Genomic DNA, 20,882 nt, shown 5'->3' with positions numbered 1-20,882 from the left:
GGCTGCGTGCAGGGAAGCAGCGGGGGCAGCGCGCCCTGCTCCAGGCACCGAGCGGGCCGTGCTGGGGGGAGCCGTCCCCGGGGACCCGGAGCTGTGCCCGAGGGGAGGCGGCTGCTGAGCTCCAGTCGCGGGGTTGGCCGCGCCTGGCGCCGCCTCCCGCTCGGGCCGCGCCGTCGGTGCCGGAGGTGCGGCGGGTGCGGTGCCTTTAAGGAGGCGGCACCGCCCTCCCCGTTCCCTCCCCGCTGCTGCCGGGAGGCGCCGGCCAGAGCCAAGGCAGGTACCGGGGGAACGGGGGGGGGGCGGGTGTTCCCCTCCGTCCCGTCCCGGCCAGGCTGGGGGCTGCTGCCTGTGCCCGCCCCGGCGGCCCGGGTCGGTGTCGTCGTTGTTTCCCGGTCCCGTCCCTTCGCTCCTCTTGCCCCCGGGCTCGGCAGGAAGGTCCCTCCCGTCGGGCTCGGTCGCAGCCGCTCCCTGCCGCCGTCCGTGGCTCTACTCTCCGGTGCCGTCGGGCGTGCAGAGACCCCCGGGTGGGCGCTCCGGGACCGGCTCCGTCGGGGCGGGCGCAGCCGCTGCGGTGCGGAGCCCGGCCGGATCCTGCCCCCGCCGCCCCGTGTGTGTGTGTGTGTGTGTGTGTGTGTGTGTGTGCGTGCAGCAGCCCGGGGCAGCTCTCCCCCCCGGGCCGTGCTGGGTCCCGCAGAGCCGGCTGAGGTCAGCGGGGCTGGCGGGCGGCCCGCGGCAGCGCCGTGCCCTGGGCAGGGCCGGCAGGCGGCTGGGTGCGGGCGCTCGGGGCTGGGAGGCGGAGGCAGCCAGCCCTGCCCCGGCTGCGGGCACCGGGGCACCCGGCGGGGCTGCGAGCCGGGATGCGGCTGTGCTGAGAGCAGGGATTGCTCCCAGCACGGACGCGTCCGGATACTGCTGGTTGCGAGCGAGCGAGCGATCCCGGTCGGAGCGATGTCGGAGGCCGTGGATCTGTCCTTCCTGTCGGATGTGGAGAAGGATTTGATCCTGCAGGTCCTGCAGCGCGATGAGGAGCTCCGCAAAGCGGAGGAGAGGAGGATCAGGTGGGGCTGGGGCTGGGGCCGGGCAGGGCGCTGGTTGCCTTGCTCCGAGGGGCGATGGGAGCCGTTGCGGCTCTGACACTGCCGGGGTCCGAGCAGGCGCCTCAAGAACGAGCTGCTGGAGATCCGTCGGAAGGGGGCCAAGCGCGGCAGCCAGCGCTACAGCGAGCGGACGTGCGCCCGCTGCCAGCAGAGCCTGGGCCGGGTCAGCCCCAAGGCCAACACTTGCCGGGGCTGCAACCACTTGGTTTGCCGGGACTGCCGCGCCTACGGCCCCAACAGCGCCTGGCGCTGCAAAGTCTGCTCCAAGGAGGCGTGAGTACCCGGGCTGGGACCGCTGCGTGCCCCTCCTGGTCCCCTCCTAGTCCCACTTACCCCTGCCTGATGCCCCATGGTCCTTGCCTACCCCCGCTGGTCTTCAGCGCAGGGCAGATGTCTCTGCTGTCACTTGCCGGGGTGGGCATCCATGGTTGGGTGGTGGAGAGCTGGGTTGTGACCCACTCTTGGGTCTTCATGCCCTCCTGTTCCTTTTCCCCCCTTACTTTACTTCAGCATCCCCCCGTGCCCCTTGTCATCCTGTGTTTAGAGCACCCCAGGTCCTTCCTCTTGGCTGTTCTTGTCCTACAAAACCCATCTTGCTCCCATGTTTGCTGGCGATGTAGCTGGGTCCATCATCTGCCCGGTGCATCGTCACCTGCTGAATGTGCCCACTGTGATCATGCTCTCTTTGGCTGGTGGCAGCACTGAGGGTGGTGTTGGGGTGCCCCCCTGCCCACCCTCACTGCCCCCCTGTCCACCCTCACTCCCCCCCTGTCCTGCAGTGAGCTGAAGAAGACAACAGGCGACTGGTTCTATGACCAGAGGGTCAACCGCTTCGCCAACCGCCTGGGCAGCGACATGGTGCGGCTGTCCCTGCGGCACAAGGCAGCAGGTAGGGGTGCCACAGCCATGCCTCCTCCTGCATCCCGGCCCTCTGGGTGCTCCAGCTTTCCCTGGCTGGCTGGGAGCAGCTCCTGCTCCAGGCAATGGGCTTGGTGCATTGGTTCTTCTGATGCCTCTCTGCTTCCAGCCAGCAAAAGGGAGACCGTGGGACAAACCCTCCTCCAGAAAGCCCAGCTTGGGGAGCCCAAAAGCTCCTCCCCAGCACAGAAGCAGAGCCCCCCAGCACCGCGGGAGGGGCCCAGGTGAGGATCCCGCTGTCTGCTCCTCTCCAAGCCCCAGGCATCAGCTGCAGGGATGGGAGCGATGCTGCTCGGCTCGGTGCTGGTGCAGCAGCTCCCTCTCAGTCCCTCCTCCTCGCCAAACAGGACATACCTGTGGTTTGGTTTGTCTGCAGCTTGTTTCCAGATGCCTCAGACCCTCGGGATGGCAAAAGCGACACAGAATCCATGGAAAACATGAGCCTGGATGGCTACAGACCGAGTCCTGGTGGGCTGGGGGGCAGGTGAGGGGCTCCCTGGGTGGGTTGGATAAGGACCAAGTGTGGTTCCCCCAGGCTGGTGAGGGAGAGCTGGGCTGAAGCCTGTCTGTATGCAGGCAGGTCCTGTGCTCCAGGGAGCTCGTGGGGAGATGGCACATCCTGGCCAGCCCTTGTTCTCCCGGCTCTGCCCCTGGCCTGGGACAAACCTTTCCATGTCCTCCACAGGAGTAACTCCTTGGAGAGAGCTGCCCCTCTCCGAGATGGAAAACAGGTTCCTGCACCAGCAGGACCTGCTGCCTCCAGCCTGACCCTCCCTCTCCACTCCAAGCACATGCTCTCCGGACGGGTGCGTGCCCTGTCCTGGCTGTGGGACCAGGATCCCCATGGGATGCCCATCCCTGCCGTGCTCTGACAGGACCTGTCCTCCGCAGGATGCTGCCGTGGGGAACCGCAGCAGCGCCTTGGATGAGCACGAAATGATGTTCAAGAAGAACCCGCGTCGGGTGGTGAGGCCGGCGGGTGAGTGCTATGTGCGGTGCGGGGGGGTTTGGGTGCTGGCGTGGGTGGTGGGCTTTTGGTGCGAGTGGGAGCAGCAGGGCTGTGCGTGCCCTGCACCGCTGCCTCCCTCCTCCCCATCCCTTGTGCAGACTACACCAAGTCGGTGATCGACCTGCGCCCCGAGGACTTCGTGGGGGAAGGCGGCTCTTTGGGGGACAGGAGCAAGTCGGTCCCAGGCCTCAACACGGAGCTGGTGAGACCCTCATCATGCCATGGAGCTGGCTGCCTGGCTGGTGGTGCTCCCCATGCATGGCTGGTCCATCTCCTTGCAGGAGGAGGAAGAGGAGGACATTGATAACCTGGTGGAGATCCATCGGCAGAGGGTGGCCCGGGGCAGCATGCGCAGCGGCACCTCTTCCGTGAGTCATGGAATCATAGAATCAACCAGGTTGGAGAGGAGCTTTAAGATCAAGTCCACCCATCACCCCAGGGCCATCACTAACCCATGTCACTGAGGGCCTCATCTACGTGGTTTTGAACACTTCCAGGGATGGTGATTCTACCACTGCCCTCGGCAGCCTATTCCAGAGTCCCCATGGCATGGGGCCATGCTGCGCTCTGCTGCGGGAAGAGATGATGGAGAAGGGGAATGGGTGGGAGGGAGGCAGGGTGGGCAGCCTCTGGGCTGCATGGACATGAGATTGTGGGTATGGGGGCTTGAAAGGAATCAAAACAAGGAGACCCAGCTCTCTTCTATGGAGCCTGTGTGTGATGGGATGCACTTAGCATCCATTCCCAGTCATGGGGATGAGGGTGGCTGTGCAGAAGAGGCCTTGCTGAGGATGAGGAGGGACTGTAAGCGATGCTGCACTGGCTCAGCCCTGCCGTGTCTTCCAGAGCATACTGGGGAGCATGGTCAGCATTTACAGCGAGGCCGGGGACTTCGGCAGCGTCGCGGTCACCGGGGGGATCTCCTTCTCCTTGAGCTATGAGCAGAAGACACAGACCTTGTTCATCCACGTGAAGGAGTGCCGCCAGCTGGCCTATGGGGATGAGGGCAAGAAGCGCTCCAACCCGTGAGAGCCGTGGGGTGATGGCTGGGTTGTGGGGGGCTGTCTCGGCGAGGCAGGAGGTCTGGGGTTGCCCTGGGAGGCTCAGCGGGTCAGTTGTGGTGAGTCCTTGGTGCTGTTCCCCCATCAGGTACGTGAAGACCTACCTCCTGCCCGACAAATCCCGGCAGGGGAAGCGCAAGACAACCATCAAACGCAACACCATCAACCCCCTGTACAATGAGCTGCTCAAGGTGATGGGGATAGCTGGGATGCAGGCTTTCAGCGCTGGGGATGCTGCTGGACCAGCCAGGGGAGGGATGCGCTCCAAACCACGGGGGGGTTGGCTCTGCAGAGGACCCATATCCAAACACTCTGAAGGCTGGGAAGACCCACTCCAGACTCTGATGGGGCTGTGGTGTCAAGCCCTGGGGCCACGGTGGGGTGGAGGTGCAAATGTGGATGTGGTCACAGGCTGCCTTCCTGGCCCTGGGGCATCCCCCAGGGCTTGGTTCTGCCTACCCTGTGCACTGATTTCCATGGACAAGGCTCCTGGACCCACTGCGGGCAGGTTGCAGTGGTTGGAGGGAAGCAGCGTTGGCTGCTGGGGCAGAGATAAGGCAGTTCTGAGCCCAGGGGCACTTGGTGCTGCCCTTCACCATCCCCACTGCAGCCTCCATAAGGTGATAGGACTGGCTGGCTCCATCCTTGAGCCTGGCAGTGCATCCCTAGGGAGGCAGGGATGGAAAGTGGGAATTAGTTTGGTTCCTAGGCTCCTGCAGCCCTGTGTTTGCTGAGGTTTCACCACCTGAGGCCCGGCGGCCTGGCAGAGCTCCGCTTGTGGTGGGATGGGGTGGAATGGCTGGATGCCATGAGCCCTGGTCCTGCCTCTGTATGGGCTCTGGGGAGAGCATGCTCTCCTGCACCACTGCCCCAGCGCTTTGAGGTTGGGAAGGACGACAAGCATCCTGTGTGCACCCATTGCTCCTGATGCGTGCACCCAGCCTGCTCACGGGGCTTCTCCTGTCTCTCCCCTAGTACGAGATCCACAGGTCCCTGCTGCCCGAGAGGACGCTGCAGTTCTCGGTCTGGCACCACGACCGCTTTGGCCGCAACACGTTCCTGGGCGAGGTGGAGGTGCCGCTGCAGGCCTGGGACTTCCAGAGGCACCTGGAGGAGTTCCTGCCCCTGCACGGCAAGGTGCTGCCCTGTGCCCGCAGCATCCCCCTGCCCGGGGTGGTGGGGAGGCCTCGGTGCGGGATGCAGGAGCTGCCAAAGGCTTGTTTCAGTTCAAACCCTTGCAGAAGTGAAGCCCCCAGCAGCAGGCAGCAAAGCTGTCATAGTAATTAAGAGCAGAGAGCCCCCCTTCTTTTCCTCACTAAGTCCCCTGTGTGATGCTGTGAAGCTTGTCTCTGCTCCATCAAGTATTTCCATGCTGTTTCCTGGCTCTGTCCCAGCTGGGAGGAGTTGGAGCCAATGCAAGGAAACAAATGGTGGAAACTGGCCTGGACATCCTGCTGTGATTCCAGAGCAAAGCAGGGATGGCCTTACTGCAGCTCCCTGGCAGCAGATGCTGCTGCTGGGCTTGAGGCTGGTTCTCTGGACTAACTCATAGTGTGGGCTCAGTTTTGTGTTGTTGGGGCTTGTGGAAACCCCTAAATAGGGTTTCTTAAGGGAAGTGATGGAGCCAAAGAGGGATCCCAAAGTCTGACCTGGTGATGCTGCGGATGGTCCATAGGCATTTGTACCAGCTAAACCACATCCAGGAGAGGCCAGGCCCTTTGGCACAGCATGGGGAAGTGCTGCAGGCAGGCCAGACCACCACCATGTCCACTTTCCGCTCCAGCAGTGTTTAAGTCTTTCTCTTTGCAGATTGGGGTGGACGCTGCCGGTCTCCACCAGTACAAGGGGGAGCTGGTCGTGTCCATGAAGTACATCCCATCTCCCAAGCACCCTGTGGCTGGGAACGGCAGGAAGGGTGAGTGCTGTGCATCAATGTGTAGTGTGTGGGACCTGCTTGTGGCCACGAGAGCTGGGTCTGGGTGGGTTTCTTGTATGGTGCCACTGCAGCCTTTCCCTCTGCTGTGCTTGCAATGATGCTCTGGGGTAGGGCAGACCCGGCTGTCCTCAGTCTGGCCGAGTGGTCCCAGTGCCTTCATGGGGCTGGATCAGTTGTCTGCCCTCAGCTCATCAGTAAGGGATGGATCTACCTGGGATCTGTGCCGGAGTCTAATGTGTTCAGCAAGAGCTTGCTAGAAAGGTGGTGGAAATGAGGGCTGATTGGTTGTTGCTGTGATGGGCTTTTCCCAGGCAAAACAGGGGAAGGTGGCGAGCTCCAGGTCTGGATCAAAGAAGCCAGGAACCTCACGGCTGCCAAATCCGGGGGGACCTCGGACAGCTTTGTCAAGGGGTGAGTGTGGGTCCTGGATGGGCACTGTGCTCCCTGGCTGCATCCCAGGGCACTTCCTAGCGCTGCTGTGGGGACATGGGGAGGGGAGGGACTCTGCTGTCTGCCCAGAGGTAAGATGCTCCTGGTGCCAAATCCCCTGGGTTCTGCTGGTTGAGAGGTGATGGTGGGACACTGTGTGCAGGGCAGGGCTCCAAGTGCCACCCCAGCCGTCAGGCAGCATAACTGGGGTGAGCAGCCTCTAGTCCTTGCCCTCTTGCATCCTTAGACTGCTTGCAGTCTGCTGAGGAGCTTTAGAGGAGGGAGAGCAGAGCCCCAGCCCCTTGCAGTGGTCCCTATTCCCAAGCCCTATGAGGGAAGGTGGGCTCAGGCCATGGTGCTAAACCCAAGGGGCTGCTTCCCCAGCTACCTCCTGCCGCACAAGACCAAAGCCTCCAAGAGGAAGACGCCGGTGGTGAAGAAGACCCTGAACCCTCATTACAACCACACCTTCGTCTACACCGGCATCAACCCCGAGGACCTGCAGCACATCTGCCTGGAGCTGACGGTCTGGGACCGGGAGCCACTGTCCAGCAATGACTTCCTTGGGGGTGTCCGGCTTGGAGTGGGCAATGGTGAGGAACCCTGGTGTCCATCAGACCGTGGGGATGAGAAGGCTTGGGTCCCATCAAACCATGGGGATGAGAAGGCCTGGGGTCCATCAACCCATGGGGATGAGGAGCCCTGGGGTCCATCAAACCATGGGGATGAGGAGCACTGGGGTCCATCAAACCATGGGGATGAGGAGCACTGGGGTCCATCAAACCATGGGGATGAGGAGCACTGGGGTCCATCAAACCATGGGATAAGAAACCCTGGGTCCCATCAAACCATGGGATAAGAAACCCTGGGTCCCATCAAACCATGGGATGAGGAGCCCTGGGGTCCATCAAACCATGGGGATGAGAAGCACTGGGGTCCATCAAACCATGGGATGAGGAGCCCTGGGGTCCATCAAACCATAGGGATGAAAAGCACTGGGGTACATTAAGCCATGGGGATGAGGAACCCTGGGGTCCATCAAACCATGGGATGAGGAGCCCTAGGGTCCATCAAACCACAGGGATGAGAAGCACTGGGGTACATTAAGCCATGGGGATGAGGAACCCTGGGGTCCATCAAACCATAGGGATGAGGAGCCCTGGGGTTCATCAAACCATGGGCACAAGCAGCCCTGCTTGGGGCTGCCTCGCTGCAGGCAGGGGCAGTGCCTTCTGCCCACATCCATCCTTCCCACAGGCATGAGCAATGGGCAAGCTGTGGACTGGATGGACTCTATGGGCGAGGAGCTGAACCTATGGCAGAAGATGTGTCAATACCCAGGCTCATGGGCAGAGGGGACGCTCCAGCTCCGCTCCACCATGGCCAAGCTGAAGCTATAGGCACTGGGACTCGGGAATACAGTCACTGCATGGCCCAGCAGAGCTGCCAAATGTGGGTTGTTCTGGTTTATCCTTATGCTTTAATAAACATCACCTCTAAACAGGCTCGGGCAGAAAGTCTTCTTGGCCCAGTTTTGGTTAAAGGGTTTTCCTTTTGTCTTAGGCTTTGCACCAGCTTTCAGGCTGAACTGGAGTCCTTGTGGACCCTCCCTTTATTTCCCTCCAGGCAGAATGCTTTGAGATGTGGTTGGGTTTTTAGTCCTTTCCATTCTTCTTCCTCCCACCCCCTGGGTTTCACAGCCTGCTCCCTCCTCGCCTTCTCCACCCTTCTCCTGCTGACTGCTTGCAGGACAGGGGCAGCCCTGCACATCCCAGCCCTGGCTGGAGATGATGATGGTGTTGGAGACGGCCAGGACGGAGCCGTGCAGGGTCACCTGGGGATGGTGTTCCCCAGGAAGCATTCATTCCCAAGCCTGTCCTCAACACACCTTCTTCCAGCACTGACTTTTAATAACAAATATGTTTATTCCAAGTTAATTCTATTGCCAGAACTGCTCCCAGGAAGGGTGCCTGTGGCTGGTAAGGGGAAGCAAGGAACAGGGTGAGATGTTGAGCCCTCAGTGGGCTGCTGCTGGCTGTGTTGAGCATGGGGCTGTAGCTTTGAATACAGACTTTATGGCAGGACCCTGCCCAGCAGGGCTGACCCGGGCCATAGGGAGTGGGGATCAGCTTGTGCACGGGGTGAGGATGATAATGGTGAAGCTGCTCTATTAGAGGCTATTTATTGCCCTGTCTGTCCCCTCTGTTTCCCCGTCCCCCCTGCCCTGGCGTTGAGCAGAGGCCCTCCAGTGTCTCCCACCATGGTCCTGGTGAGCCACCCCACCTGCAGCACATGGCCCCATCCCTGCTCTGGGCCAGAGCAGCCGGCGCGGGGCTCCCCTTCCCTGCAGCTCCCCGGCACCCTGCTCCTCCTCTGCAGTGGGCGACAAGGAAAGCAGGAAGGGAGGTGTCCGAGGGGGTCCCGTCGCTGCTCACTCGCAGGGGTCCCCGCTCTGCGCCCGCCGCGCCGCCTCCTGCTCGCTCAGCAGGTAGGTGTCGATGAACACAAAGAGCTCGTCGGGGTTCGCGGGGCTGATGTAGCGCTCCCGGTCCATGCCCCCCTTGTCCAGCAGCACCGCGTTGAAGTGGGAGCGGGTGAGGCGCAGGAACTGCCTGATGGGTGCAAGGGGAGCTGGGATTAAGGCTGGAGGGGGGGGTGCGTGGAGGGCTGAGCCTGCCCACCCCATCCAACAATGCTTGTGTTCTCTGGGGGTGTCGGCTCCCATCGCTTCCTCAGGTCTGGGGATGCTGCATTCAGACCTAACGGGGGTGCCCCACACTGCACAAGCCCCTCCAGCACGACAGGTTGTAGCTGGGTTGGTTTGTCCACAGCCAAGGTAAGGGATGGTCCAAACTTACCTGAGCTCCTCAATGATGCCAGCGGAGAGCCGGTGCTCCCGGATGCGTCCCACCTCGTGCGGCGGCTGCCCCACCAGCTCCACGGTGGTGATGTGGCGCAGGTCCAGCCCGCAGGCAGCTTGCTGTGGATGGAAGGGGTGATGGCGATGGGATGCTGGGGTGGAGGTGGGAAGGGGGGCAGCGGGAGGGTCTCCTCACCTGCAGCATGGACATCTGCATCTTGTAGTGGCGGTTGGAGGGGTCGGGGGCTGAGATGATGAGGAGACGGCGCTTCTCATGGAACTGGTCCAGCAGGCTGGCAGCCGAGCTCACGTCCGTGTTGATCTGCATGGCTGGGGGGAGAGGGGAGCGTGTGGGGAAGGTTTTACCCCATCAGCCCTTCCCCATCCCTTCACCCTGCCCCACACCTACGTGCACAGATGGGCTGGGAGCCCGTCCACTGCTGTGTGGACTGGCAGACCCGTAGGGAGGTCCCCATGCGCTCGTAGCCCCCCTCGCACTGGTACTCGCAGGTGGCCCCGTAGTTGTTGCCGTCGGAGGTGCAGGAGAGGTGCCCGTTCTGCGGGGGCTTCAGCACAGGGCAGCGCCTCACTGCGGAGGGAAAGGCTGGTGAGGGCTGGGGGCGATGGGGCACGGTCCCAGCCATAGGGTTGAAGAGCCTGGGGGTGGCTTCACCTTGGACACGGATGCTGAACTTGCAGCTGGCTCTGTTGTAGGCCTGGTCATGGGCCGTGTAGCGGATGATGTGCTCTCCTTCAGGGAATTCTGAGCCAGGCTCCGGGCCCCGCAGCATCACCCTTTATCCAGCAGATGGGTTTCTCCATCAGTGGTACCAAGCATGGTCCATAGCCCCACTGGCAATGCCCACAGCACCTTCACCTCACCTCTTGATGATGCCATCTGCAGAGTCCTTCACACGGGGGGGGTCCCAGTAGACGGTGGCAGTCAGCTTGCCAGGCTCGGCTATGCGCTCCCGGGAATCCGGGCAGCGGATCTTGGGAGGCTCCATGTCTGCCCATAGGGAAGAGAGGCAGTTGGGAAACCTGTGAGTGCTGGGGCTGGGCTGCGAGAGCTGGGTACCGGTGCTTGGACACCCCAGGGTGCTGTGCTCCAGGATGCGTAGCACAGACATCCCAGAGCCAGCAAGACCTGCTGTGGAATGCCTCAATCCTGGACCAATGTGCCCTGCACTACCCATGCTTTGGGGATAACAGCATCTCTGGGAGCATCACTGATAGGGGCCCAAGGACACGGGGCACAGGAGCTGGCACCCAGTGATGGCTGGGTGGGATGTGGAGGTGATACCTGCTGCCACCCTGGGGATGGAGGTGACCTCCCCTTGGATGCATGGCGCTGTGAGGACAGAGGGTGAGAATTTACCTACACAGACTGGCTCGCTGCCGCTCCAGCGCCCATCCTCCATGCAGACCCGGCTCCGGTCCCCCTCCAGCTGATAACCGGGCAGGCAGGAGTAGTCACAGCGGGAATCCATCTGCACCCCGGCCGAGCACACGTAGGAGCCTCGCAGCACCGCGGGCAGCACGTGGCACCGGATCTCTGCCGTGGACAGAGCCAAGAGGGGAGAGGGAGGGAAGCGGCTCCCGGCTGTACCCGAGGGCAGGGCACGCGCTGGGGCTGCCGGGGCTCACTCACGTCGGCAGTACGCCATCCCGGACCAGTGGCGGCTGGGCAGGCACTGCACGGCGCTGGGCCCCACCAGCCGGTACCCGCGGGCACAGCTCAGCTCGCAGCGGGTGCCCAGGGTGCTGCGGTAGGAGCCGCCGCGGGGCGAGTAGCAGGTGGCATCGCCGCGGTGGATGCTGAGCGTGGCGCACCACTGCGGCACTGCGGGACGGGAGCCAAGTGAGGGGGGTACCCGGCGCCACGGTGACCCCGTGTGCCCATGGGGAGCCCCGAGGGATGGGGTGGGGTGAGGGTACCTCGGTGGTAGTCCAGGGCAGGCTCTGGGGGCACGTCCTCTGTGTACACCTCGTTGGTGTGGCTCTCGGAGGGGTAATAGCCAGACCCTGGGGAGAAGGGAAGAGACCGGGAGGCTGCTGAGCGATGGTTTGTGGGTGAAGCAGCACCCAGGTGGTGATGACTCCATGCACCCGCCGGCACCGAAACATCCCAATGAGAGATTCCCATCCCTGTCCTGCTGCTCCTGGGGCTGCCATCAGGGGTTAAGCCCGGCAGACAGTGAGCACAGTCCCCAGTGACACTGTGTGCGCTGGCACCGGCTGCAGACTAAACAGTGGCAGGAGCCGTGGTTATGGCAGGAAACAGGCGCTGGCACGGAGTGGGCTGGCACCGACCCCTGGCTTTGCGCTGCCGGGAAGTGCTTCCACCCGCTCCGTGGCACCATGCAGCATCCCAAAGGAATACAGCATCCCAAAGGAATACAGCTGCCCTCTCATCCCAGCAGAGCTCCTGGCCAAGGCGAGGGATGCTGCAGCCCCCCACTCCCATCAGGGAATGTGAAGCTGCTGGAAGGGCTGGCCCCACACCACCCATGGCCCCAGGGTTAGGGGGAGGACAGCCTTGCACCATCCTCCTGTCCCCCCATGGGCCAGGGACCTGCAGGCAGGGGCCGAGGGCTTTGTCCTCCCCTTCGGCGCCGCGGCAGCCGCGGCATTCCCCAGCTCTGAGCTCACGTTTCCGCTGTGTTTCCGCTGGCCCCCTCCTCGCCATCATCCATCCATCCCGTCCCACAGCGCCCTGCTCCCGCTGGGCAGCGAAGGGAACCCCGGGTAAAGCAGCACCTCTGCTGTGGCTGCAACCCCCCTTCACCCTGCTCCAGGCTTTAGGAAGGGGATATCCACTGAGCCCATTCCCAGCAGCAGCCCCGGGGAGGAAACTCCATTACAAATCCTTCCAGCATGAACTTTATTACGGAGCGATTCCCTGCCGCTTCCCACAAGCTCCATGAAGTTGCCCACTCCTTCCCACAAGCCTTTCATCCTAATGTGCTTCCCACGCTGCCTTGGGGAGCGGAGGGGACCGGAGCAGGGCTGGCATCCATGGGGCTGGTGGTGGGGATGTCAGTGACCCCCCCCAAGCAAGGATGCTTCCTGGAGGGCTACCGAGCCCCTCACCAGGGCTCTATGGATGGATCGCACTGTATCGCTGCGGGCAGATGTGCCATTTCATTGTGACATTCCCCTTCTGTTCCTTCTCACCTGGGGACACTGGGTAGGAGCATCCCGAGCCAGCGGTGCTGGCATAATGGCCAGGGGATGGAATGGGGATGGGAGCAGGGAAGGGGGAGCCCCCCCACCCCCGAACAGGACAAAAGCGTTGATCCCTGACCCGGCTGTGGGACTGAGTGCTTGATCCAAGCAAACATCTGCAGGCGATGGCCGGTGGGAGCAGGGGGTCAGCGGGAATGCTGCAGGCGCGGTGCTGAGCTGGTTTTGCCCCTCGCTGGATGGCTCCCAGCGCCCGCTCTGCTCCCCCACAGAGCCCCATACCCCACAGGCACCGCTGCTCTCCCCGTCACCCACACCCTGCTCCCCTCCCTCCATCCCCACTGCGAGCCCCCCATGGGAGCAGGACCCCGCTGCATCCCCATGGAGCCCAGCACTCACCTCCATGCCACGTGGATGACACCAGCCTGGCCAGGACAACCAGGAGGACGGGGGCCGCGTCCTGCGCCATGCCGGGGGCCGTGCGGGGCTGGGGGCAGGACCACGGCCCTGCTGCCTGCGCTCAGCAAACCTACTTCTCCCCTCTGCTGCCCGTCCCGAGCATTCAAAAGCCGTGAGTCAGGCCCAAAACGATGGGATTATTAAAAATAACAAGTCCCAGGATCTCCCGTTTTCCAACGCACCTCCTGCTTCTCCCGGGCTTCGGAAGGTTGTGGGGTCTTTTCCCTTCGCAAGCAGAACCAGGAGCCTATTTAGACACAGGGGAGAGCCGAGCCTGTGCCAAGCTCCGGGAATGGGGTTCCGGGATGCTAAGGATGAACCCCTGGCATCCAGGACCCTTTGTGCCAGGAGGGAGGGAGAGCCCCGCTGCAGCCGCGGGCTCCGAATGCGGTCCGAAGGAAAACGCTTCCAGCTGGGAGCGGTTTTCCAGCTGAGGTTCGGCCCCGCGGCGCAGAGGTAATGAAGCACGTTCCTTAGCACCCGAGTCCATGGGGCTGGATGGGAGGAGGCAGCCGCTGCCTGGGGCTGGGGGTCTGGAGCATGGTGAGGAGGGCGGGCGAGGGATGAGCCTGGCATGGGCAGGTAGAGCTGGCGTGGAGCGAAGGGGGGGGGGGTGTCTGTCTGAATGCACTAATTATGCGGCAGCCAGCGCAGTAATTAAGAGCACAGCTGGGCTGGCAGCAGGGGGGGGGGGGGGGGTGCAAGAGGCCATGTGTGGGGACACCCCCGGGGAGGGGATGGCGTGCCCGCCCCATGGTGGCTGTGCCATGTGCTGGGGCACGGGGTGGCTGCCCCGGCTGGTCCCCGCTCTGCTGGGGGGGGGGGACATTTGCGATGGAGCGGGGGGCCACGGTGGGGCTGGGGTGCACCGGCAGCGCTGGGGCAGGAGGGCAGGGAGTGGGGGCATGGGGCAGGCAGGGGGTGGCATAGGGCAGGGGAGCAAGGGCTGGGGGGCATGGGGCAGGCAGAGGACACAGGGCACACGGGAGGTGCCGCGGCGCAGGCACTGGCGGCACGTAGCCTGCAGGGGGCGACACGCGGAGGGCGGAGCGCCGCTACGGGGAGCAGCTCCAACGCCTTCGGTCACGCTCGGCCATTTCCGTGAGCGCTCGGGCGGCTCCGGCGCGGAGCGGGGCGGAGCGTGAGCGGCAGCGTTCGGCCCGTGTCGGCCATGGCGTCCCCGTCGCGGCGGCTGCAGACGAAGCCGGTGATCACCTGCCTCAAGAGCGTCCTGCTCACTTACACCTTCGTCTTCTGGGTGAGAGCCCGCCCCGACCCCGCCGCCTGTCGCGGCCGCGCCGCCGTGTCGCGACAGTGGCGAGCTGTGCCCCGTGCTCGCAGGTGTCGGGCATCGTGCTGCTGGCGGTGGGCGTGTGGGGCAGCGTGAGCCTCGCCGTGTACTTCTCGCTGCTGGACGAGAAGGCCACCAACGTCCCCTTCGTGCTGGCGGGCGCCGGCACCGTCGTGGTGCTCCTGGGCACCTTCGGCTGCTTCGCCACCTGCCGCGGCAGCACGTGGATGCTCAAGCTGGTGCGTGCCACGGATCCCATCCGCTCCTGACCCGTCCCGGCACGGCCCCAACCTCCCGGCCCCAGCCCTGGCCCACCCTGCCCCGGCCCATCCTGCTCCAGCCTTCCCCACCCCGTCGCAGCTCCGTCCTGTCCTACCCCACCGCAGCCCTGCCCCATCCTTCCCCATCACAACCCTGCCCTATTGTACCCCACCACTACCACATCCCATCCTACCCCACCGCAGCCCTGCCCCATCCTACCCCATCGCAACCCTGTCCCATCCTACCCCACCACAACCCATCCCATTCTACCCCATCCCAGCCTCGTCCTGTCCTACCCCATCACAACCCTGTCCCGCCCTACCTCGTTCCAACCTTGACATATCCTACCCCATCCCAACCCCATCCTGTCCTACCCCATCCTGTCCCATCTTACCCCATCACAGCCCTGTCCCATCATACCCCACCACAACCCCAACCCCATCCCATTCTGCCCCATCCCAGTCCCGTCCCATTCTACCCCATCCCAGTCTCGTCCCATTCTACCCCATCCCCGTCCCATCCCATTCTACCCCATCCCAGCCACATCCCATCCTCCCCCATCACAACCCTGTCCCACCCTACTGCATCCCAACCCTGACAAATCCTACCCTATCCCAGCCCTGTCCTGTCGCACCCCATCTCATCCCATCCCATCCGGCCCATCCCACCCCATCCTTTCTGCCCGCAGTATGCCATGCTCCTGTCCCTCATTTTCCTCATTGTCCTGGTGGCTGCTGTCGTGGGGTTCGTCTTCAGGCATGAGGTGAGTCTGGTGCTGGGGATGTGGAGCCAGTCTGGTGCTGGTGTTAACCCAGGTACAGTGATGGCACTGGAGGGACCAGTGGGAGCAGTGCTTGCTTTAGCTAAAATGGGTTTAAACCGGCCCAAAGAGCAGCTTGGTCCCTGTAGGACCATAGAGCATGGAATGGTTTGGTTTAGAAGGAACCTTAAAGCTCCTCCAGCTCCAACCCCTGCCACAGGCAGGGACCCCTTCCTCTGGAGCAGCTTGCTCCAAGCCCCTGTGTCCAACCTGGTCCTGAAAGACCCATAAGGTCCCCATAGGGGATAGGCTGGGTGCACGCTGCCCCTCCACCAGAACAGGCCGAGTAGCCTGGACTTTAATTCCTGGCTTTGGTCTATCTCCTACGGTAATTTCTGTAATTAAATTATTAAATGAAAGCCTCTGAGGCTTCCTGCACCACGGAGCAGCCTCTTGGGGGGAGCTGGCACCACGCACATCCTTGTTATTACACACACGCAGCATCCCAGCCTGCCCTTGAAAACAGCCTTTACCTGCCTGAGGACAGGGAACGTCTGCTGGCCATGGCCACACTCATTCCTGCCATCACCAAGAGGTGACTAACATGGGGCCACGGGTCCCCAAGCACGGGAGGCGACGGCAGCACCGCAGAGCCCTCTCTTTTGCAGATCAAGACCACCTTTGAGAGTAACCTCAACCTGGCCTTGAAGGACTATAACGTGACTGCAGATCGGCACAGCGAGGCTGTTGACACCATCCAGAGAACCGTGAGTGCTCCACAGTGCTGGTGGGAGAATGGTTCTGCACCATGGAGGTTTGAGTTTGGGAGATGCTGGGTGAGATGGGGGGGCAATTTGTGGGGAGGTAAGGGCATGGGGGTGATGGTAGGATATGGGTGACTGTCCTTCCCCCTCCAGCTGCACTGCTGTGGGGTGCAGAACTACTCGGACTGGGAGAGAACTGAATACTTCACCCAGAGAGGCATCCCGCAGAGCTGCTGCAAGAGCCAGGACGACTGCGCAGAGGAGGACCTGAAAGACCTGGGCAAGGCCAAGCTGAAAGTGTTTGTGGATGTAAGTGAAGCTCAGCAAATCCCCCTGCCTGTCCTGGAGGTGGGCAGGGCAGAGCTGGATGGGTGGAGAAGGGCTTGTCCTTCCTGATGAAGCTGGAAAGAACTGCTCCCTGCAGCCCAGGGATTCCCCTAGGGTGGATGCAGGGGTATGGTACAGAGAAATGAGCCCTTCCTTGTGTCTCATGTCCCCTCCTCTCCTCCCTTGGAGCTCAGGGACCAGCCAGACCCAAGTGTTTGTGTGCAGCTGAATAAGAAGGTCATTTCCCAGTGAAGTATGGGCACTGCTGACGTCTGCCTGCCCCGGTGCTGTGCAGGCAGGGGTGACCTCACCCTGCAGGTGATGCAAGGGATGTGCCTCTGATGAGTCACTGCCCCAAGGCAAGGACCAGGAGCACCTTGCTCAACCCAGTTCCCTTGGGAGCAGCCCACGGGCAGCCCTCTCCTTGATAACGCTGCTGGGCTGGGAGCTGCTCACTGATAGGGGAAGGACTTTGACAAGGTCGGGCAGGAGAATGGGAGCGTCTTCCCCTGGCGCTGGTGCGTGCTGTGGTGATAAGCACTGCAGCCACGTGCCTGCTTTCCCTCCTCTGCAGGGGTGTTTCTTCCTGGTCACGTCAGTGATGGAGTCGAAGATGGGCGTTGTGGCTGGAATCTCCTTTGGCACTGCCTGCTCCCAGGTAAGCCTGCCTTGCCTGGCGCAGGAGGAGCGCTGGCACTGTTGTGTCTCTGGACGTATTTAACTCCTGCACAAAGGCTGGTGCGTGTACAGAAGGCACGGCCTGTGTCAGCCAGGGAGGAGCAGCTATTCTGCAGGTTCCCCTTGGGTTTAGCCTCACTGTTGTGCTGTCCCCAGTCTCTTAAACCCCGTGCTGAAGCGCCAGCTCTGTTTCCGGGAGCCCAGGCTGTTTGAGAACAGAGCTCCTGCCTCAAACAGCCGTCTTCAGGGAAAACCAGATAGAGCCAGTCTTGGGCAAACGCCCTGCGTTTGCTGTTGGGATCAGATGTGTGCCCTTCCTTTTCCTAGCCACTGACCTTCCTTTTCATCAGGGAGGTGCTTTGGCATCACTTCAGCGTGGCTGCATCCCTGTGAGTGCCTGTGGAGGGCACCACTTGTACCATTTACCCTGTCCTCTGTGTCCTTCTCTGCAAGCCCTCCTTTATCCCGCGGGACACTTCCTGCAGGAGCTGCAGCAGCAGCGCGCTCGCCAGCCCCTGCTCCAGCAGGCTTTATCCCATCAGGAAACAAGGGGCCCCTCCTGTAGACTGAGCGTTGGGCACGCTGACGTCGTGGTGGGGTTTCCCGAAGTGCCGAGGGTTTTCCGATGCTCTGCAGCCTGGGCTCTGGGATGGCCTTGACTTCGGAGGGGCTGGAATTCACCTTTGTTATCCAGCACGTACAGGCTGTGGTATGAACTTCCAGTGGAAGTCGACCTGTGCCAGCACGGGGGGAAGGAGCCCCATTAAGGATATTCCTCCCATAACAAGCACATTGCTGTGTGTTCCCAGTAAGAGATGGATTGAACTGGGGGAGAGGTGGGAGCAGCAGCTCCTGGCTGCAGCTTGTGCTTCCAAATGCTTTTGGATGGAACTGGGAGAGACCAAGAGCTGGAGGTGCTGCACCACTGACCACACTGTCCTCCTCAGTGAGCTGTGGGGTCACCGAGACGTGACGACATATGGACAGTGGTGAGCTGCATGCTCCCAGATACCGAGTTATCCTCGCTGATGCCAGGCTTGGGAATTGTAACCGGTTCCTGGCTTTAATCCCTCTTCCAGCAAGCCTTGCTGAGCCGTGCGGCCGGCTGGGACCCATCATGCAAATGTGCCTTTAACTCTGCTTGTGTAGGTCAGACTCCAGTAGGATGTGGCCCCAAATGTCTGCAGAGGGGCTGGGAGGACATGGTGTGATAACAAGAGTGTGTCCTTCAGATGCTGATGGGAAAACACCAACCTTGTCCTTGCCACGGGGAGAGGTGGCTGCTGTTCTCTAGTGGCTGTGTAATTGGCTGTGATGCTCCTCAGATCTGTGTAATCTCCAGAATTGCCATAAAACAGTAGATGCTTCATGAAGCAAAATGTAACAGGATGGGCTGAGGAGCGTCTCGTGTGGGGAGCTTGCTTGGCTGGTTGCTGCAGGATGCTCTGCTTCAGCCTCTCAGTTACTCCAAAGCAGGGCACAGCAGCACGTGTTGTGGTTTGCAAATCCCACTGTCCATGCTTGGATTTTATAATACTGGGCTTCTGGAGCAGTATATCAAGCTTTACCCCTAAAAAACACCATATCCTGGTTGTGGCTACCTCTGATCTGTTTTCTTTTCTCTTTTTCAGTTGGTTGGCATCATTCTCGCCTGCTGCCTGTCCCAGTACATCACCAACAATCAGTACGAGATGGTGTAGGTGGCCTCCAGCACACTGTGGCTGTGGCCAGGTAGGTCTGTCCAGTGATGTAAGTGCAATGGGCAGCCTCTGCATCCCTGGCTGCTGCCTGGTCACCCCTGGGGACCCTCAGCATGCTGGTGGGTACCACATGGGGGTGTGGGGGTAGAGGGCAAGACAGTATGTGCTGTCATGTGTGCTGGGCTGCATCCCCAGAGCATGAGCTGCAGGTTGAGGGAGGGGATTCTCCCCACTCTGTTGCTCTCTGTGGAGACCCCCTCTGCAGCCATGGTCCAGCTCTGGGGCAACAACACAAGAGGGATGTGGAGCTGTTGGAGCAAGGCCAGAGGAGGCCACGGAGATGCTGCGAGGGCTGGAGCAGCTCTGCTCTGGAGCCAGGCTGAGAGAGCTGGGCTGGGGCAGCCTGGAGAAGAGAAGGCTCCTGAAGGGGAGACCTGAGAGCAGCTCCAGTGCCTAAAGGGGCTGCAGGGAACCTGGGGAGGGGCTTGGGACAAGGGCCTGTAGGGACAGGCCAAGGGGAATGGCTTGAACCTGCCCGAGGGGAGACTGAGCTGAGCTCTTAGGCAGAAGCTCTTCCCTGGGAGGGTGCTGAGGCGCTGGCACAGGGTGCCCAGAGAAGCTGTGGCTGCCCCATCCCTGGCAGTGCTCAAGGCCAGGTTGGACACAGGGGCTTGGAGCAAGCTGCTCCAGGGGAAGGGGTCCCCGCTCATGGCAGGGGTTGGAGCTGGAGGAGCTTTGAGGTCCCTTCCAACCCAATCCATTCTATGATTCATTTTAAGCTGTGTGTAACCCAGCCTGCCCTGCTAACGCTGTTCCATGTGTTGCAGGGTGTGCTCTCCATGGCTCTCCACCACCTGCAGATTTCCTCTGGATGCTGCTTTGGCAAATCTTGCTTTGAACTGACTCATCCTCTCACCTAGCTCATAGGAACGCGCGCAGCAGCGTCCTGGTGCGCTCGGGGACCTGTCCTGACACTACTCTGCTGTGCCACCGTGTGGGGTAATCAGTGTAGCTGCGGTGGTTACAGCAAGCATGCTCCTCCGTTGGCTCGGTGCTGTGCCTTGTGGGACTCCCGGTGCCCCTCTCAGTGCCTCCATCGGGAAAGCAGCACTTCCTTCACCTCCAGCAGCCCCTCTGGATGCGGTTGCTCTTGAGATGGGGCTGTTGCCCTGTTCCAACCTGCACTGCCTGCCCAAAGCCCTTGGCTCAGCAAGATCTCTGCGTGATGCCAAGCTCTTCTCTCTCATCCCTGCCCTGGGGTTTATATACTTCTTTATAGTTGTACTTTCTGAAGTACAGGCCTTAGTGATTCTTTGTAGGGTGTAGCAAGGTCTGGTGATATAGCTCCTGGTGCCTTTCCTTTGGTAGGTGTTCTTGCACCGAGTCAGCTGTGACTTGATTGTCAGTATTACGTGCTGCTTCAACTCATTTTATGTATTGAGTAGAACTCTCTCGTCCTGACACACAATAAATATTATTTTACCCTATGAAACCACCTTGGCTTTTCTTTCCATCTCCTGGCACTGTGGAGAGCAGCAAACCCCACTGGGAGGTGATGTGGTTGCCCCAGGCCAACCGGAAAGCTCTGGGTCATCGCAGCTCGCATCGCCAGTGCTGACTGGTGCACTTCAGCTTACCAGTAACTCCTGTGACTGAATTTCTTCATAACAGTGCTTGTGTAACAGTGCTGGAGCAGAAGGCCTGGAGCATCCCAACCCCATGTAAATGTGTGGATCACTCGGAGCGAGGGGCAGGGCAGAGCTGCTGGAGCTGCCTGTGAGCCCAGCCTCTCCTCTGGGTAAGAAACATGCACTGAAGCATCTGTGTTCATTTGATGCTGCTCATCTTCAGGCTGTTTGTCAGCCAGCTTTGCCTTGCTGGTGCCATGTGGTGCAGTGAAACTCCCCTCCTTGGGGGCTTCTTGGGTCTGGAGGATGGAACTGATGGGAGCACAGAGGAAGGTGGAAAAGGAGTGGTTAAGCCATGGGTAGGAGCGGTGGCTCTGTCAGCGCATGCCTGGCTGAGCTGCCCCATGGTGCTGCAATGACCAGCACAGGGCAGCCCCGCTGCTGGCGGAGGAACCCGAAGGGAACACCCGAAACCCTGGTGTGTTGCATCGAACCCGGGTGAGGCAATCAGAGCGCTG

General features: G+C 61.5%; 3 protein-coding genes across 4 annotated transcripts; 2 read left to right on the top strand and 1 right to left on the bottom strand.

The window, feature by feature from the left end:
• Nucleotides 1–98: 98 nt before the first annotated feature.
• SYTL4 (synaptotagmin like 4) lies at nucleotides 99–7,955 on the top strand. 2 transcript variants are annotated; one of them, XM_065690087.1, is made up of 17 exons: nucleotides 99–273; nucleotides 892–1,058; nucleotides 1,155–1,370; nucleotides 1,877–1,986; nucleotides 2,125–2,239; nucleotides 2,392–2,499; nucleotides 2,701–2,821; nucleotides 2,907–2,994; nucleotides 3,123–3,226; nucleotides 3,306–3,392; nucleotides 3,871–4,049; nucleotides 4,174–4,276; nucleotides 5,061–5,222; nucleotides 5,895–6,000; nucleotides 6,333–6,432; nucleotides 6,835–7,043; nucleotides 7,708–7,955. In XM_065690087.1, the coding sequence occupies exons 2-17, from the start codon at nucleotides 949–951 to the stop codon at nucleotides 7,848–7,850; spliced, it is 2,061 nt and encodes a 686-aa protein (XP_065546159.1). In that variant the 5' UTR covers nucleotides 99–273; nucleotides 892–948; the 3' UTR covers nucleotides 7,851–7,955. The 2 variants fall into 2 exon arrangements, with proteins under 2 accessions (XP_065546159.1, XP_065546158.1); XM_065690086.1 differs by having other exon boundaries at nucleotides 263–277.
• Nucleotides 7,956–8,351: 396 nt separating this feature from the next.
• Nucleotides 8,352–13,523, bottom strand: SRPX2 (sushi repeat containing protein X-linked 2). The gene is made up of 10 exons (XM_065689323.1): nucleotides 12,896–13,523; nucleotides 11,249–11,335; nucleotides 10,962–11,153; nucleotides 10,689–10,865; nucleotides 10,193–10,319; nucleotides 9,984–10,105; nucleotides 9,720–9,899; nucleotides 9,507–9,640; nucleotides 9,309–9,430; nucleotides 8,352–9,062 (listed from the first exon to the last, which is right to left on the bottom strand). The coding sequence occupies exons 1-10, from the start codon at nucleotides 12,963–12,965 to the stop codon at nucleotides 8,882–8,884; spliced, it is 1,392 nt and encodes a 463-aa protein (XP_065545395.1). The 5' UTR covers nucleotides 12,966–13,523; the 3' UTR covers nucleotides 8,352–8,881.
• A 510-nt stretch (nucleotides 13,524–14,033) lies between these two features.
• On the top strand, nucleotides 14,034–20,228 carry TSPAN6 (tetraspanin 6). The gene is made up of 8 exons (XM_065689795.1): nucleotides 14,034–14,213; nucleotides 14,297–14,485; nucleotides 15,196–15,270; nucleotides 15,936–16,034; nucleotides 16,185–16,340; nucleotides 16,933–17,016; nucleotides 18,668–18,767; nucleotides 19,564–20,228. Exons 1-7 carry the CDS (start codon nucleotides 14,127–14,129, stop codon nucleotides 18,734–18,736), a joined length of 759 nt encoding a protein of 252 aa, XP_065545867.1. The 5' UTR covers nucleotides 14,034–14,126; the 3' UTR covers nucleotides 18,737–18,767; nucleotides 19,564–20,228.
• The last annotated feature ends 654 nt before the right edge of the window (nucleotides 20,229–20,882 follow it).

The sequence above is a fragment of the Lathamus discolor genome, chromosome 9 (assembly GCF_037157495.1).
Source record: "Lathamus discolor isolate bLatDis1 chromosome 9, bLatDis1.hap1, whole genome shotgun sequence".
Taxonomy (NCBI): Eukaryota; Metazoa; Chordata; class Aves; order Psittaciformes; family Psittacidae; genus Lathamus; species Lathamus discolor.
This window is presented reverse-complemented; position numbering and strand designations above follow the sequence as displayed.

What these genes read in the sequence shown, in the direction of transcription:
- SYTL4 (XM_065690087.1), top strand. Translation starts at nt 949, where the DNA reads ATGTCGGAGGCCGTGGATCTGTCCTTCCTGTCGGATGTGGAGAAGGAT. An exon ending in CAGGCCTCAACACGGAGCTG is followed by an intron (nt 3,227 to 3,305) that starts GTGAGACCCTCA and finishes ATCTCCTTGCAG; the next exon opens with GAGGAGGAAGAGGAGGACAT. An exon ending in GGCTGGGAACGGCAGGAAGG is followed by an intron (nt 6,001 to 6,332) that starts GTGAGTGCTGTG and finishes GGCTTTTCCCAG; the next exon opens with GCAAAACAGGGGAAGGTGGC.
- SRPX2 (XM_065689323.1), bottom strand. Translation starts at nt 12,965, where the DNA reads ATGGCGCAGGACGCGGCCCCCGTCCTCCTGGTTGTCCTGGCCAGGCTG. An exon ending in TGCCCTGGACTACCACCGAG is followed by an intron (nt 11,154 to 11,248) that starts GTACCCTCACCC and finishes CCCGTCCCGCAG; the next exon opens with TGCCGCAGTGGTGCGCCACG. An exon ending in CGGGATGGCGTACTGCCGAC is followed by an intron (nt 10,866 to 10,961) that starts GTGAGTGAGCCC and finishes TGTCCACGGCAG; the next exon opens with AGATCCGGTGCCACGTGCTG.
- TSPAN6 (XM_065689795.1), top strand. Translation starts at nt 14,127, where the DNA reads ATGGCGTCCCCGTCGCGGCGGCTGCAGACGAAGCCGGTGATCACCTGC. An exon ending in GCACGTGGATGCTCAAGCTG is followed by an intron (nt 14,486 to 15,195) that starts GTGCGTGCCACG and finishes TTCTGCCCGCAG; the next exon opens with TATGCCATGCTCCTGTCCCT. An exon ending in AGCTGAAAGTGTTTGTGGAT is followed by an intron (nt 16,341 to 16,932) that starts GTAAGTGAAGCT and finishes CCTCCTCTGCAG; the next exon opens with GGGTGTTTCTTCCTGGTCAC.